The sequence below is a fragment of the Fukomys damarensis genome, unplaced genomic scaffold (assembly GCF_012274545.1).
Source record: "Fukomys damarensis isolate Sample0158 unplaced genomic scaffold, DMR_v1.0_HiC HiC_scaffold_4, whole genome shotgun sequence".
In the NCBI taxonomy this organism is placed as follows: Eukaryota; Metazoa; Chordata; class Mammalia; order Rodentia; family Bathyergidae; genus Fukomys; species Fukomys damarensis.
The window spans coordinates 8,323,792-8,338,723 of NW_022900916.1; the positions used below are offsets into that span (position 1 = coordinate 8,323,792).

At 40.2% G+C, this 14,932-nt stretch overlaps 1 protein-coding gene across 1 annotated transcript in view; it reads right to left on the bottom strand.

Annotated features, from left to right (window-relative positions):
- The window catches only part of Reln (reelin), a 295,852-nt gene that overhangs the window by 40,605 nt on the left and 240,315 nt on the right, over positions 1–14,932 (bottom strand). The window contains exons 42-46 of the mRNA XM_033755897.1: positions 10,115–10,335; positions 8,288–8,435; positions 5,738–5,996; positions 4,623–4,872; positions 873–1,041 (exon numbers count right to left, since the gene is read on the bottom strand). Coding sequence (XP_033611788.1) covers positions 873–1,041; positions 4,623–4,872; positions 5,738–5,996; positions 8,288–8,435; positions 10,115–10,335 — 1,047 coding nt within the window. The remainder of the gene's footprint in view (positions 1–872; positions 1,042–4,622; positions 4,873–5,737; positions 5,997–8,287; positions 8,436–10,114; positions 10,336–14,932) is intronic.

Below are 14,932 nucleotides of genomic sequence, written 5' to 3' on the forward strand. Positions count from 1 at the left end.
CCTTCTTAAAGGCAGCAACTGATCCTCATTTTCTTGGAGGGAAAAGGAGTTTCTACCAAGATTTTAAAGCTTTCCTATGATGAGCACACTACATTAGAGAGAGAGTCATATAACAACACCATTCCACGAGGTGAAATTAATTCTCTCTCCTCTCAAACAGGGGTATAAATGGCACAGATAATTTAGATTCAACTCATTTACTAGCATTAAGCAGACAACATCCTCAAGCCAGGATCATTACCCATGGACACCAGGGAGGAAACATTTACAACTGTTTTTCATAGAAGAGAATGCTCCAAGTGGTAATTCTCAGGATAATGTTCTGTTCAAATAAAATTTAAAAAACAGACACCCATGTTAATACACATTGATTTGCAACATTTACTTATTGTTTTTCTTTTCTTTTTGGTTCTAGGGATCGAACTCGGGACCTTGTGTTTGCAAGGCAGACGTTGGAACCACTGAGCTAAATCCCTGGACCTGCTACATTCATTTATATGGCAACACTCACCATATTTACAGTAGTGTGACTGGCAGAGAGCAGATGCCACTCAAATCTGTTTTGTATCTGATGGGCCTATTTTATGTGATTTGTTCTGGACATTTCTAAAGGAAGTTAGAGAAGCTGGGTGATGTAGCCACTGTTTTCTTGAATAGTCTATTCTTTAAGAATAAAGTTAAAAATCAGTAAAGGCCTGGATTTTGAGAAAACACAGGTTAATGTCATCATGTTTCTTATAAAGATGGGTTTAATCATTCATACACTTCAATACCATGAACAAGTAGCTGTGTGTCTCATTTAAACCTGCTGTGCTCAAATCTGACATACCAAATTGGATCACACCTGGTTCACCACATAGAAGTATTCATACCTGGTGTAAGGAGGGAGTGGCAGAGTGATTCTGGTCCACTTGTTGAAAGTATCTGACACCAGGATCCGCTGTAGATGGTAGCGGCTGCATTCAACATTGGTGGGCAGGCAGTCCCTCACCAGTGGGTGCCATGACAGGCCAAGATCCACAGAGTATTCCAGTTCGATAGCTGAAACAGGAAGCAGCGGTCTGGATATAAGCACGTCTGCAGACCCGGGAACCAGAGTTACTGACTATGTTTCTATGTTCTGGCTTCAGTCAAATGTCACTTTGACTTTTTCCTTATTTTTTTCCTATGTTGAAATATTTCCTAGTTTTATTTTTCTTTCTGCACATTATTGCATCTTATTTTAAAATTTCCTATTGCAATATATTTTTTTAAAGGTATATGATCAAGTGAAACACAAAGTAGAATCTCCTGAATCATTTTTTCTAATGAGAAACTTTTGGTACCAACAGAGGAAAATTATTGCTTCTAAACAGTTATGGTATATGAATGGCTATAATTAGTAGTTATAGTATATACTTATGATTTAATAACAATGATAATATATAAACATGTTATTTGAGTAATATAATTATACTTATAAATTAATGCATATGTATTTATTTAATGGCTAATGTCCAGAAAACATAGTAATGATACTATTTTCATGGTCACTTTTTAAATAAATTTTTAAAAAATTGAACAATCTTCTTGAACTTTTACTATCCTATAGGAATTCGGACCAATAATGGCAGTTTTGCTGCTGGTACAGGAAATTATAAGATCTTTTTGCTCTCTTTGCAAGGTTGCTCTGCTGTGGAGAGGAATATACTGGGAATTCAGACAGGTACAGAGAGGGAGCTGAAGGCCACACAATTCTGCCAATGCTGGCTGTCAGGTTGTGTGTCTATGGGAAAATATTTTTGTTCCCTTTTTTTTCCTTCTGAAATATTCAACCTATGCCTCCCACCTTACATTTCTCTCACCCTCTTCACTTCTCAATGTTTCCTAAACTACCCGGCCCTACATCTCTTCTGAAACTGTTTTCTGTAGGCTGTGGTGTTCAGCTGTGACATCACCGGGTGCCTGGGCGCCTGGAGCAAAGGCACTGCTGCTGATCTGCCTGGGTCCTGCCTGGCCAAGGCGCCCGGAGCCCTGCAGCCTCCCAAGTGCCGGGCTGAGCTCTCCAGGTGACAGAAGGGCCTGGCCTCAGGCTTCACGGTGCTTGTCCTCTGATTCTGGAAGCTCACTTTTACTTGGCGACATTATTCTGTGCCTGCTGTCTTGCTTTCACTCTGATTCCTTTGCTGAATAGCCCAGTTTTAGCTGTTCTTTTAGACGCCGTTTCTGGCTTCCTATTCTACACAAACACTATTAACACTTCCAACTCTTATCTCTGTGCCCAAACTCCCACCAGTTTTATATCTCAAAATTGATTTTCTTCATTTAACACGTTTTCTGAGCTCGGCGTCATGCCAGGTGCTCTCCATGTTGTCATGAGTCACAGCCCCCCAAAGGTTATCTTCACCTAGAACCCTGTTCACTTCAACTCATCATTTTTTCTCACAAGCACAAAACCTTTTCTTGACCAACAGATTTTATTAGTGGTAATGTTTTTGCCCTATATTTATGGACTCAAAATTTAGAAGTTATTTCAGAAATTTGCTTTTTTTTTTTCTCCTTCATCCTCTGTGTTTAACCTGTTAGTTGATCCTGAGACCTGGGACTTCTCTGTCTACATCATCTTGTGTAAGTTTTCTCCATTCCATCTCTTTTCATGACACACAGTGTGAGTCTCATCTCTGCCTGTAGAGACCAAACTGTGCCTCATTTACTAAGATTCTTTCCCACTACAGTATCTTAATTGGCTTCGAAACAAAATTCCCTAATCACGTAAACTCTCTGTCTTTGTAATCCCCTAGTCATGGGCATAATCCCTCTGCCTGCCCCCCACCCCGAGGTCCTTCACAGTTTGTCGTCAACTTTACTTAGCCACCTCCCTTTTTCATTTAATGCTTCCTTTGGACCTGACTCACAAGGTTGGATTTGTCTGCGGTAGGAAGCATAGGACTGGACTCATTCTAAAGACAGAATTTCAGTTCTGTGGCTGCTGCTTCTGGTTGATCCAGAGATGATTCCCTTCTCTTGCTCTCACTAACATCCTATGTTCAAGAGGGCAAAGGAGTTAAGGGATTTAAAGTCTCTTTTCTTTTTCTTTTTTTTTCTTTTTGGTTTTTTGAGACAGGGTCTCACTACGTAGTTGAGACTGACCTGGAACTCACTATGTAGCCCAGGATGGTCTCGAACTCACAGTGATCCTCCTGTCTCAGCCTCCCGAGTACTGGGGTTACAGGCCAGCGCCACCACTCCCAGCTTCTTTTTCTTTTCAAGATCAACATTCTCTGCTCTCCTTTGTTAGGTATAAATATTGCCTTTTTTGGGCTGGTCTGATCACAGTTCCCCACAGGCTAGGAGAATTTCCTTTACTGCATTTTTACTTATGCTGTCAGTCCAGTTTAGGAGTTCTCCCTTCTCCACCCACCCTTAAAGGCCACTCCAACCATCAACATCTACTTGAGGCTTATCCCCTTTGTGAAATGTTCTCTAATTCCTGGGGTTAGCCAACCACTGGTCACCTCTCACCTTAGAAATCTCATTGCATTTTGTACCAGTGCAACTCTCCAGAACACTGGATCAATCTCTTCCTAGACTCTAGCTTTGTGAGGTATCTTTTTAAAGAAAATGTAGGATAGAGTGTGTGCACCTTCTACTTGTCCATCTTTTTCCAAATTCTACCCTCACTGATTAGTCTAGTGTTGACTGAGTGCATCTGAGGTAGAAAAAGTGCATCTGGGTTTCCTCATAAGATATGTCCATCAAGTTAAAAATAATGGACATATGAAAAATCTGGATTCTACAGAAACTTGGAAATAACCAGTTTGCTCAATTTCAGCCTCCCAGATTCTAAAACAGAACAAGACCTGTGAACATTTTAGTGTGAGACTCTAAGAAGGAGCATAATATAGGATGGTGAAAACTAGGAGGCCCTAAAAATCTCAACAGGTTTGTAAATTCAGAGGAAGGGTCCAAGTGTACAGTGATGTCCCTTTCTATTTCTTCTGAGATGGCCTTGTGTGTGCTGTACACATGGATGTACACACACACACACACACACACACACACACACACACCAAACGGAACCTAGAACATACAAATTGATCAAAATGAGGGTGGTCCAGGATAACTCATGATGGTGGAAAGTGTAAGGCAAGTAGGAACAATAAAATTTCATGACTTCTGGAGCTATGGAAAGGAACAATGATGGGAATAATTTAAATCTGTGATGTAAAATCCATAAGTACACAGGCGTACGTATTAATCTCATTCCTCCCATTTTCCACATGACGAGAGTCCTTGAGTAGAAAAATACCAAGGTATAGCCTTACTCTGCAAGTCTGATACTAAAACAAAACTGGATCTGCAAATTATTATTTAAATTATTACATTAGAAGAGTCTTTGTGTTCATAGGCTTAAAAAATAATTCTGATATAATGAAAAGCAAAAGTCTAAAACCCAGTGACACACAGTATCTTCAAGTATATATTTACACACAATGTTTTCAAGAAAACGTCAATATTTTTAGACTATTTCAAAAACTCAAGATGTTCTTGTGTATCTTATGGACTCAGAGGCTCTGAAGAGTCTTGGGACAGAGGCACAGGTGCCCTTCACATGTCTGCCCCGCTGGACATGGAACCCTTACCATAGCAGGAGTCTGTGACAGAGCAGGAGGCTGCGAAGTCTATCTGCAGGAAGGAGTCCTCATTCACCGCGATGTCTGTAGTGACCACATAGCGGGTGCTGGCCTTTTCGATGAAGACCAGGGCATCTCCCGTAGAGCCACACACCGGCATCTTGGTGCCTCCTGGGTGGAGCAGCCATTTCCTGCTATCCAGGGTTGTGAAATCATCTTCCAGGACTGTATTTCCAGAAATATTTCCTCCAATAAGAATCTGAAATGTATTTTAAAAAAGCCCAAATTCTCTACTTGGATTTAAGATATGGGAAAGTGCAATCTTTTTTGTTTGTTTGTTTGTTTTTATCCATCAGCCTGCTTAGAATGGCACTACGCAGCTAGCATAATGTTATCGGCCTTTCAGAATGTTCTTGTTTAATGTGGTCTGCTTGCCCATCTGGCAAGAAGCTACATAAAACAAATCAAAGGACTGACAAAACCATTCACAGCCTTCCTGGGCCAAATCGTGCCTTTGGACGCTACATGTACCCAAGCTGGAAAAGCAAAATTTGGCTTACACATGATTATTTTCTGTGTAAAATTCCTGTTTAAGGACAGTTATACCCTGAGGCATCTCAGTTCCAGTTCTTTGCAAAAGTGCCACTGTTTGTGAGCAGGGTCTTTGAGTTCTATTTGATATATATTTTATTATGCATGAAGATTCTTTAGAGCAATCCATAAAGATGTTGGGGAGATTTATTTATTTTTTCTTCAAAGGCTAGGAAAGAGGATTTGAGAAAGACTGCACGTGGAACTGATACTAATTTGCACATTTCCCTTTTCAGAGAATTATAACCTTGTATCACGCTTGATAAAGTCCCTCTATCCATATGGCAGCATCTTCTATGAGTAGGACCTAGGCCTTCTATTGTGCCATTTATCTTTAGAGCTTAGGCAACTGAGGGAATAGAGAATGAAAGGAATCTAAATGTCACATCTAATCTAGCTGTGTCCCCTTGGCTAAGTCACTCAACTCTCCATCTTGGCCTTACTCTACTGAGCAAGGGGGTTGGGCTAAACACTCTTAGGCCACATCCCGCTCAAGTGACAAAAGGAAAACGATGAATCCTGAAAGGACTGACCTGGTCAATAACCCAGGGGCTGTAGAAGTGGCCATTTTCAGATGGCTGCCACCAGCGCAGGCGAGTAGAGCCAGAATGGGCTTTCAAGGGTATCTCCAGGGCAATGTACCTGCCCACGTTGCTGGAGTTGCTGAAAAGGAACTCTTGAAGGAGACTCCAGGAGAGGCCGCCGTTGAGCGAATACTGCAGGAGCACGGGCTGGCTCCTGGGGTCTGGTACACCTTTACCACATCCCAGTCTCATGAAGAACTGCACGAATCTGACATTAGGAAACTCACTTCAATGAGAAATCCACATTGTTAACAAACAAGTACCCAGGGTAATATGGCGAATAAATGGTTTTAATGAATATGACGATTTAATGAATGTCCAAAGCAATTACTTCAAAGCCCAACTTTCCTTTTTAATGGGAAAGGGAGTTAATTAAATGTGAAGTGTGAAAAATGGCAATTCTGTGCCCATATTTGTGTCTCCAATCTCTCCTCAGAGAAGTCTGAGGAAAGTGAACACTCGGTGCACCTTTTGGCTACCTTGTAAGACGATGGGAGAGAGATCGAAAGGCTGTTCAAGTTTGGGAGTGTGCATTATTATCTACTCAAGATAAACTGGATCCTAGTCCTTATATATGAAACTGGAAGAATGTAATTAATGCAGATTAGGCCACATTATCAGCAGAATCACCCACTCTCCGGTTTCACCCACAGTTTACAAGTCTTGTGTCACTGCTTAAGGAGGGACATTTACATTCAGCCGCTGCAGCCCATCTTTGCAAAGGCCAGGCATCTCTTGGAAGAGGTACATCAAGCCTGGGCCTCTTTTCTGTCTTTTGTGCCAGGGGCAGGGAAGTGAGAGTGTGGGTTGTTGGTGGCAGAGGGCTGTGCCAGCCTCTCACTGTTGCAGTGTCTGGGGATGGATGATGCTGGCCACCGAGGGCTGTGGCGAGCAGCCAGTGGTAGCTTTCCTAGCTGGCAGGGAGGTGGGCAGAGTGGCAGCGAGCAGCTGGGGTGCCAGTGAAAACCAGCTCACACGTTATCTCTGGCAGCCATGCTGTTGGTGCCTGGTCTGGACACTGTGCTAGCTGGTAACGCAGAATAAATTTCACACGGAGCCCAACACACATACTGAATAATGCATGCATGCTCAGCACAGGAAACATAATGAGACTTATAATAAATGTTATCAGTAACAAATATAAAGCCATTAATTCCTCATGGTTTCTCCCATCACCTATTTATTTAGTTCTATGACCCTGAAAAAAATCAGGATCTTACATGGAGCATTCTGAGGTCAATATATGCAAATCCTTCACAGCATGCAACACAGATGAGCTATATAGTGGAGCTTTTAACATTGGAGTAATGAAAACATATAATGCTAGTGCTTCGTGATATTACATTTTTGAGAACTGTATCAAAATTCTTTGGAAAAATCTAATAACTTCTAAATTAGGGAACTCAGCTGTTAGTGAAAATCTGAAATATATAATATCAAATTAAAGTGTATATATATACTAAAATGGGATAAAGATGCAATCTTGCTTCCTATAGGTATAAAATTATCTCACAGAACCCTATTTTCTATGAAATATAAAGTGTATAATCCATTAATAAAGAAATTAGGAGAAAGAGGAGATAAGTATGCTCAACTATATTTTAAGATACTCTGAAATATTTCAAAAACTCAAGGCATGATTTCTTTGTTCCACTGCAAAAATAGGTCAGGGTTCCAATTTATGCATATTTTGTCTTATTTCCCCTGTTAAGTTTTGGTTCATCAGATGATTAAGGGATGCACATCTTGACAGAACATAATCTTCTGAGCCAGTTTAATGTAGTTGTTTCTGAGTGACTGTGCTCCATTTGGAAAATGACTTCTGTTTTTTTTTGTTTTTTTTTTGAGACAGGGTCTCACTATGTAGTTGAGACTGACCTGGAACTCGCTATATAGCTCAGGCTGGTCTCGAACTCACAGCGATCCTCCTGCCTCAGCCTCCTGAGTGCTGGGATTACAGACATGCGCCACCATGCCCGGCTTGGAAAATGACTTCTTAGAACACGTGAGTGAATTACTGGAAAGATGGTGGAAGAAGGCTGCACTCCCAATGTTCTTGACTAAAACTGCTAATGAAGATAAAATTCATTGCGAATAATTTGAGGATGTACAGCATGTCAACGAAGCTTTTTACTAAACATGGTGTAATGTATGTAATTTCTGCACCATCCAAGTACTAAAGAAATTGCAGTGGAGAAGGTGGATAAAGGAGATGCAATATTATTTTACTGAAATTCATCAAACATTGTAATTTCCCAGTTTCAAGCTTATAAAGTTATCCGTATTTGCTCTGTCTGTTTAGCTATGTTAGATTTCTGATGTGGCTGTTGAACAAGTCTCTTAGTCTGGGACTGGAAATGACCAGAACGGTGTCTTAATAGAGGCTGTGACCGGACAGAAGTCCAGCATCTTTAACAAAGGGCTTGTCCTTGGGATCTCACTACTTCTTTCAGACCTGATCATGTATACAACTGTACAGCGTGGCTTTTCGGCCATTACCTGGCACGTGACAAGTCCAGGTCTCGGGTCATCAGCACGCGCAAGCCCTCTTCGTTGAAAAAGAGGTTGTTCCCGCTGGAGAGGATTCCACACTTCCGGGATGGTTTCCCTCCACTCATTAGCAAGAACCTGTCCGACTCTAGCTGCCCTGAAACAGTGGAAAGTGGGGCTTACCAACGACCTCCAGTATAGCCATGATATATTTTTAAACGGAATGTGGTAAACGCATTGTGTAGTTTTAAAACACAAAGTCACAAGTATTAAAGCATATGTTAGGGTGTGAGGCCTCCTGAACATATTAGCTTGTTTGCATTGTTTAACTTTGACTAGTGTGACCTAAAGGGTCCACAGAGTACGAAGGAGGGGTCTTTGCTTGATAATTTCCACCATCCTCTTTAGTGTGAGGATGGTATCAGGCAGGAATGACAAAATATTTTTAAAACATTGTTTTATAGACGGAATTTAAAAGTTCTTATTAAATAGTGTCTTTCAAAGCTAGCTCTGAAATCTATTCAGATATTCATCTTGCATTTAATTTTTCAGGCTGGGGATTTAGCTCACTTGCCTCGCAAGCACGAGTTTGATCCCCCATACCAAAAAGGAAAAAAAATATTTAATTTTTTTCATTCCGGTAAAATACATGAAACATGAGAAATTTATCATATTTATCATTTCAAAGTGAAGGATTCAGTGGCCTCTGCTGCATTCACCATGTTGTGCAACTGTCACCGCTAATGAGTTCAAGCTTTTTATCACCCCCCCAAACCTTTACATGTTAACCAATCCTTTCTCATATTCCTCCCCCATTCCCAGGCCCTGGCAACCACTAATCTTGCTGCCGTCTCTATGAATTTGTAAATTTTTGATATTTCATATAAATGGAATATAAGCTATGCAGCCTTTGTGTCTGGCTTCTTTCACTTAGCATAATGTTTTCAACGTTTGTCTATATTACAGCGTGTGTCAGCATTCCACGACTTTTTGTGGTAAAATAATGTTTCATTGCATGTCTGTACCTAGATCCAATTTTAAAATGTATTATTAGACCATATGTATAGTTTTATAGAAAACTTGGGAAAAACAAGGAAAAAATTTTATCAGCTATAATATGGGTAGCTATTATATGTGACTTTCTCCTATGATTCCCCATTTGAACAGAGTGGATCTATAATTTAAGTGCATTTTTTCCAATCATTTATATCACATGCATTTTTCTACATTGTAACATCATCTTCAGATATAATGATGCTGGAATCTGAGGGTGAGACTAAGGTGCAGAAAGGGCCGAGAGGCTATTTGAGTTGGTGGAAAAAGCAATGACAGGAACTTAGATTTCTGAAGACTTGTTTCTTTCACACAAGAAAATTAGCCCTGTAGACAGATTTTTTTAAAAAAAATTATCATTAATCAGACTTTACTTGTGGCATAAAAATGGTCAAAACAGCTGTAGATTTTTCTCAGTTAAGATCTTACTTTCTCTCACTGACCGGTTTCAGAAATGGAGCCTTATCAACATTCTGAGCTAAATGAATTCATGGGTGTATACAACTGCAATGATAATGATTAAATATTAGGTAGAACTTGATTATTTCTCTGTCACAAATTGTGTTTACCATATAAATTCTTTTTTGTTTTGTGTTGTTTTTTTGAGACAGGGTCTCACTATGTAGTTGAGACTGACCTGGAACTCACTATGTAGCCCAGGCTGGTCTCAAACTCATAGGGATTCTGCTGCCTCAGCCTCCCAAGTGCTGGGATTACAAGCATGTGCCACCACGCTTGGCTTACCATATAAATTCTTTCACAAAGCTACACAGAGTTTATTACCTTCAAAATCATCCTTGAGAAAGTCTGGGTTTTTGGTGCTTATTTTGCAGGTCGGCCCTGAGTAGCCAGGATCACAAATACACCTGGTTCCATTGATGCAGCTCCCATGCCCGTTACACATCTCTTCACACTGGGGGCCAATGTAGACGTTGTCAATGGCCCAGGTCACAGGCTGAGAGCCAGCAGGGTAAAAGCCCTGGTACCACCTGAAACGCACAGATCTGGAAAAGAGAAACAAGTCCTTCAAAAGCCAATCAACCAGGACTTTCAGAACAGGCACAATGGATCAATTAACAGTGGGCAGTTACTACCCATCCTCTACACTCAGGAAGAAGAATCATTTGTCATTTCAGGAACAAAAGTCCCTTTTGCAGTTGGTAGTATTTTACCAGTGAGCTTCCTGCTTCCCATAAGCCCTTATACCTAACCTTTGTTGTGTGACTCTGCTGATGAAGATTTCTCTACCTACACTCGGCATAATGAATCTTTCTTTAAAAATGGGCTGGGAATTTAGCTCAGTGGTCCTGCTGTCTGCCTTGCAAGCACAAGGTCCCAAGTTCAAACAAAACAAAACAAAACAAAAACAAACCAAAAAAGGGGCAAAATTCACTTAACATAAAATGAACCACTAGTCATTTAATGGCACTTACGTATTCACTGTGCTGCCTACCTCTCTCTAAGTTCCGAGACATCTTCATCATCTCAAAAGGAAAGCCCCTATCCATTTCTCATTGACCCCTTGTCCCCCACAACCATAAATCTACTCTCTGTGTCTGTGGATTCTCCTTTTTAGGTAAGTGGAACCATACACTATGCAATCTTTGTGTCTGGCTTCATTCAGTTAGCATAATGTGTCCAAGGTTCATTCACACTGAAACACTTATCAGAATTTCATTCTTTTCTATGAATGAATAATATTCCATCATGTGACTATAATAATTTTACCCATTCTTCAGTTGATGAGCATTTGGCTATTTCCACCTTTTGTTTTTTTATTTATGCATTTATTTTTTATTTCCACCTTTTGGCTAGTGTGGGTAGTGCTGCTGTGAATATTCAGGTATGGTACGAGTATTGGCTTAAATATTTGTTTTCAATTCTTTTGGGTACCATGGTAGTAGAGTTGTTTTTAGTTTATTTTCCTTTAATTTCTCTCACTCTGGCTTCCATAATCTTGATGGGTTTTTCTATCACCGTTATCACAGTTGGGGTGTTTAAAAGTGTGTCTAGTTCCTGTACTGGCAGTGACACTGGCCAAGGTTCATGTTTCCTTTTTATGGTGCCCAATGTACTGTCTCATACACCATAGTAAGTGCTCAGGAAATTTTTAAGAAAAGCGGTGAGAAATGAGATTTCTTTGTACTCTTTCATTCCTGAGTTTAAAAAATTTCAAATATAAGAAAGTGAATTATCTTATTACTACCAATAAATTTACCTCCCTGGAAATAATCAACATATTTAGGCAGTAATCCACAAATAGTTGAATGCATTTTACCATATATAAAACCCGGTTCAAAGAAGATGGGTTTATTTTAGCAGGGGAAGCTTATAGAGATGGCATATGCATTTATTTTTGTGCTCTGTGGATTTGCCCGATCTCCAGTTATTATAGAAACTAAATTTTAGATAGCATTTCACTCAAACAGAAACTAGGAGTGAAATACGGGGGTTGGGGATGGATGGTGAGAGGGAAAAATATTCCACAACTGTAGTAGATTGTAAAGCAGGTAGAATCCAGTTCTCACATAAGATTTTAACCTTTATATCTTATTGTTTATATCAAGACTCCAACTATACTAATTTAGGCCGGCCCCAAAACACCAGTTCATAATTAAACTTTATTTTCAAATACTTGTCAGAGTTTAGTCTTGGCAAGAAGCACTTCTTACCTTCTGAACTTTCAGGCTGCTGAGCTGAGGGAAAGCGCTGGAGTTTTTCTTTGAACAAAAGCCTGCAAAGGCTTTTTTGAACTTCTTATTTATTCAAATGTTCTGAATACAAATGAACCCCACTGGTTGGATATTTATTATTGTTCACCTGTCTTGACACAGAAACCACAAGCGCTATGATAAATAGGCTGCAGGGTCTGGTCTCACTGTGGTTCCCTTTGGCTGAAGTCTTATTTTAAACATCCCCCACTGCCATCCTCCTTGGTGAATTGTCAGCACCTGTTCTCCCAAGGCAGTGGTGTTCAAAGGATCTGCTTTTAAAAATAAACTTAAAATTTCAAGCACACAACACTGCCTCCATTAAATAGGGTTTTGGGTTGACTCAGTGTGAAGCTGCATGAAGCTAAAACAACTAGTTTTAAGGACAAAAAAAAAAAAAAATTCCAAAGGACACAAAGGTGATGTGAATAAAATCAGATGGAAGCTCAATGCTGGTGTTTCACACGTGAGTTGCCAGACAAAAGACAAATGGGCATTTGGCACGTGAAACATTTAATATACCCGTGGGTGTGTAGCTAGTGTCCAATAAGTCACAGGAAAGAGTAATTTTACCATGAATTTTCGCGATTTTTTTTAGCAGCTAGCATTTGTGCCATTATCATGTGTCATGGTGAATACAAACTAAGGAATGGTTCAGTGAGATGGAGACAATTTAACTTTTGCCTTCCAGCAATTCATGCCTGTGTGAGTTTTAAGAACAGAGCTAATTCTTTTTCTGAAACAAGGACTAGACAACACTACTGAGGCGTATTCTTCCCTTCAGAGAAATGGTTGGAGGCAGCTTGAAAGGCAGGTTTATATCATTCTTGGAATGGGCCTGCCTTTTTAGCCCGTTTAATTTCTGTTCATAGAAATGAAAACGACACGAAACACAAATAACAGGACAGTCTAAATTCTGTGCATTACTACAAAGTAGTGTTTCGTTCAGGGAATTTTTACCAGTGGGTGAAATACAGTTGCCTACATTTCTCTTGCTCCAATTTCCAAACTGTACTGCCAGGTTTTATGTGTGAACACGGCACGGTGGATGCCACCAAATGCTAAGTGAGGTCGTCTCCATGCCGCTGCACCCTGTCCCGGTGTGGATATTGTCACTCAGTGCCTCTCACTGATAGATCTGCATGACCTTATTTCACATCATTTTGATAGAATCATCAAATTCTAGGTGGGAACTTGTTGAAGCAAGCCTCAGTTGGTAAAAATTTCTAAAATTGTGGCCTAAAACCTCTCTTTAAAATTGTGTACTTCTTAAATATTCTGAACAGGACAATGTGAGGAAATCAGAGGTCCATGAAAAGCAAAATCGAGTGCTTTTCAGCAATACCATGATGGAGTCTGGTGGGACATTCTAGTTAGAGGTATCTCAGTCTGAGCTGCTATAACAAAATAACATAAACTGGGTAGCTTATAAATAACAGAAGGTTTCAGTGTCTGGTGAGGGCTTGCTCTGTGGTTCATAGATGGTGTCTTCTCCCTGGGTTCTCGAGTAGTGGAAGAGGCACAGCAGCTCTCTGGGGCTTCTCCACTAAAGGAAGCAATCCTTCCATGAGTGCTTGACCTTCACAACCTAGTCACCTTCTCATACCATCCCCAGTGCCATCACCTCAGAGGTTACAGCTTCAACATAGGTACTGTGGAGTGACAGAACATCTCTGTATCTAGGCCCTTCCCCCATGGTCCACCCTGCAGGCTTCCGGAAGCTGTGCTTCCGGTGCTACCCTTGGGTCTCTGGCCACAGCTGACTCCAAATTTCTTGGACTTGAGAGCCCCACATAATGAGGGCTGTGGTTTGCTGAGTGATGTTCATGTCAGCACCTTAAAAATGAGGATCACAAACCCGTTACTGAGGTCCTCAGACAGGATTTTCATGAATGGAATCTGTGTAATCCCCCCGATGCTGCCAATGAATTTTTCCATTTTTTTGTAAGAATTTTACATTTCTTGGAATATACGATGTTTTACACTCCTAATTTTCGATAAAAAGTTTTTCCTGAGCTATTTACGCTTCCCTGATAAACACAGGTGGATTTTCTATTAAGATAATGTTCTGTTGTAATAGCAAGGCTTAGTAAATGATGTGGTCAAGATAGAAAATATTTATGTCTGTGACAATCACATTATGAAAATTATGCCAGTGAGATAAGGAGTGAATGGATTCAGGTTCAAAGTGAATGTAGACTTTTGAAAATTCCCTTTCACTCTTTTCAAAAGTATTGCATTAGTTGTTTTGCTTGAAGACCTAAGACTTCTAATTATGTTCAGTTTCACATCAGGAAGATAAAACTTTCCAATCTTGAAAGTGTGATAGTCCTACTTTCTTTTTCTCTTTTGACATATTCTGAAAGAATGAATTCCCTATTCTGAAAGAAAAGACAGAAATTCTGAGGCAGGCTGCTTTGTTGACTTCATCCCTTTGTTCAAGTTTTAATATTAGTTTTATTTTTTTTAACTATACTCTTCATTTCATTCCTATCAGGATTGAAGTCTTTTATCTCCAAATAGCTTTTCAACAGAAGAGTCAAACACATGTAACAAGAATGCTAAGAAGGGCTGAAAAAGTAGAAATGCCTGTGGGAAAAGTGCTAATGATTTTTCTTTTCATGAAGCACCAGGGCTATGCTGAGGGGGTTCCATCCTCCCCACATGTCCTCTCCTACGTTAGGAACATAGGTGGATGCTCGAATGCACTAAATTTTAACTGTATTTATAGCATGGAGTGGGGAAATGGCGGGGTGCGGGGAAGACACTAGGCTAAAACTGTATGTACGTTGCTTCCCATTTGACCTGATAATGACCTGGGTAATGACCTTGGGACTCTGTGGTCCACAGTGTGCTCTTAAATCTAATTGCAAACTACAAGTTAGTAGTT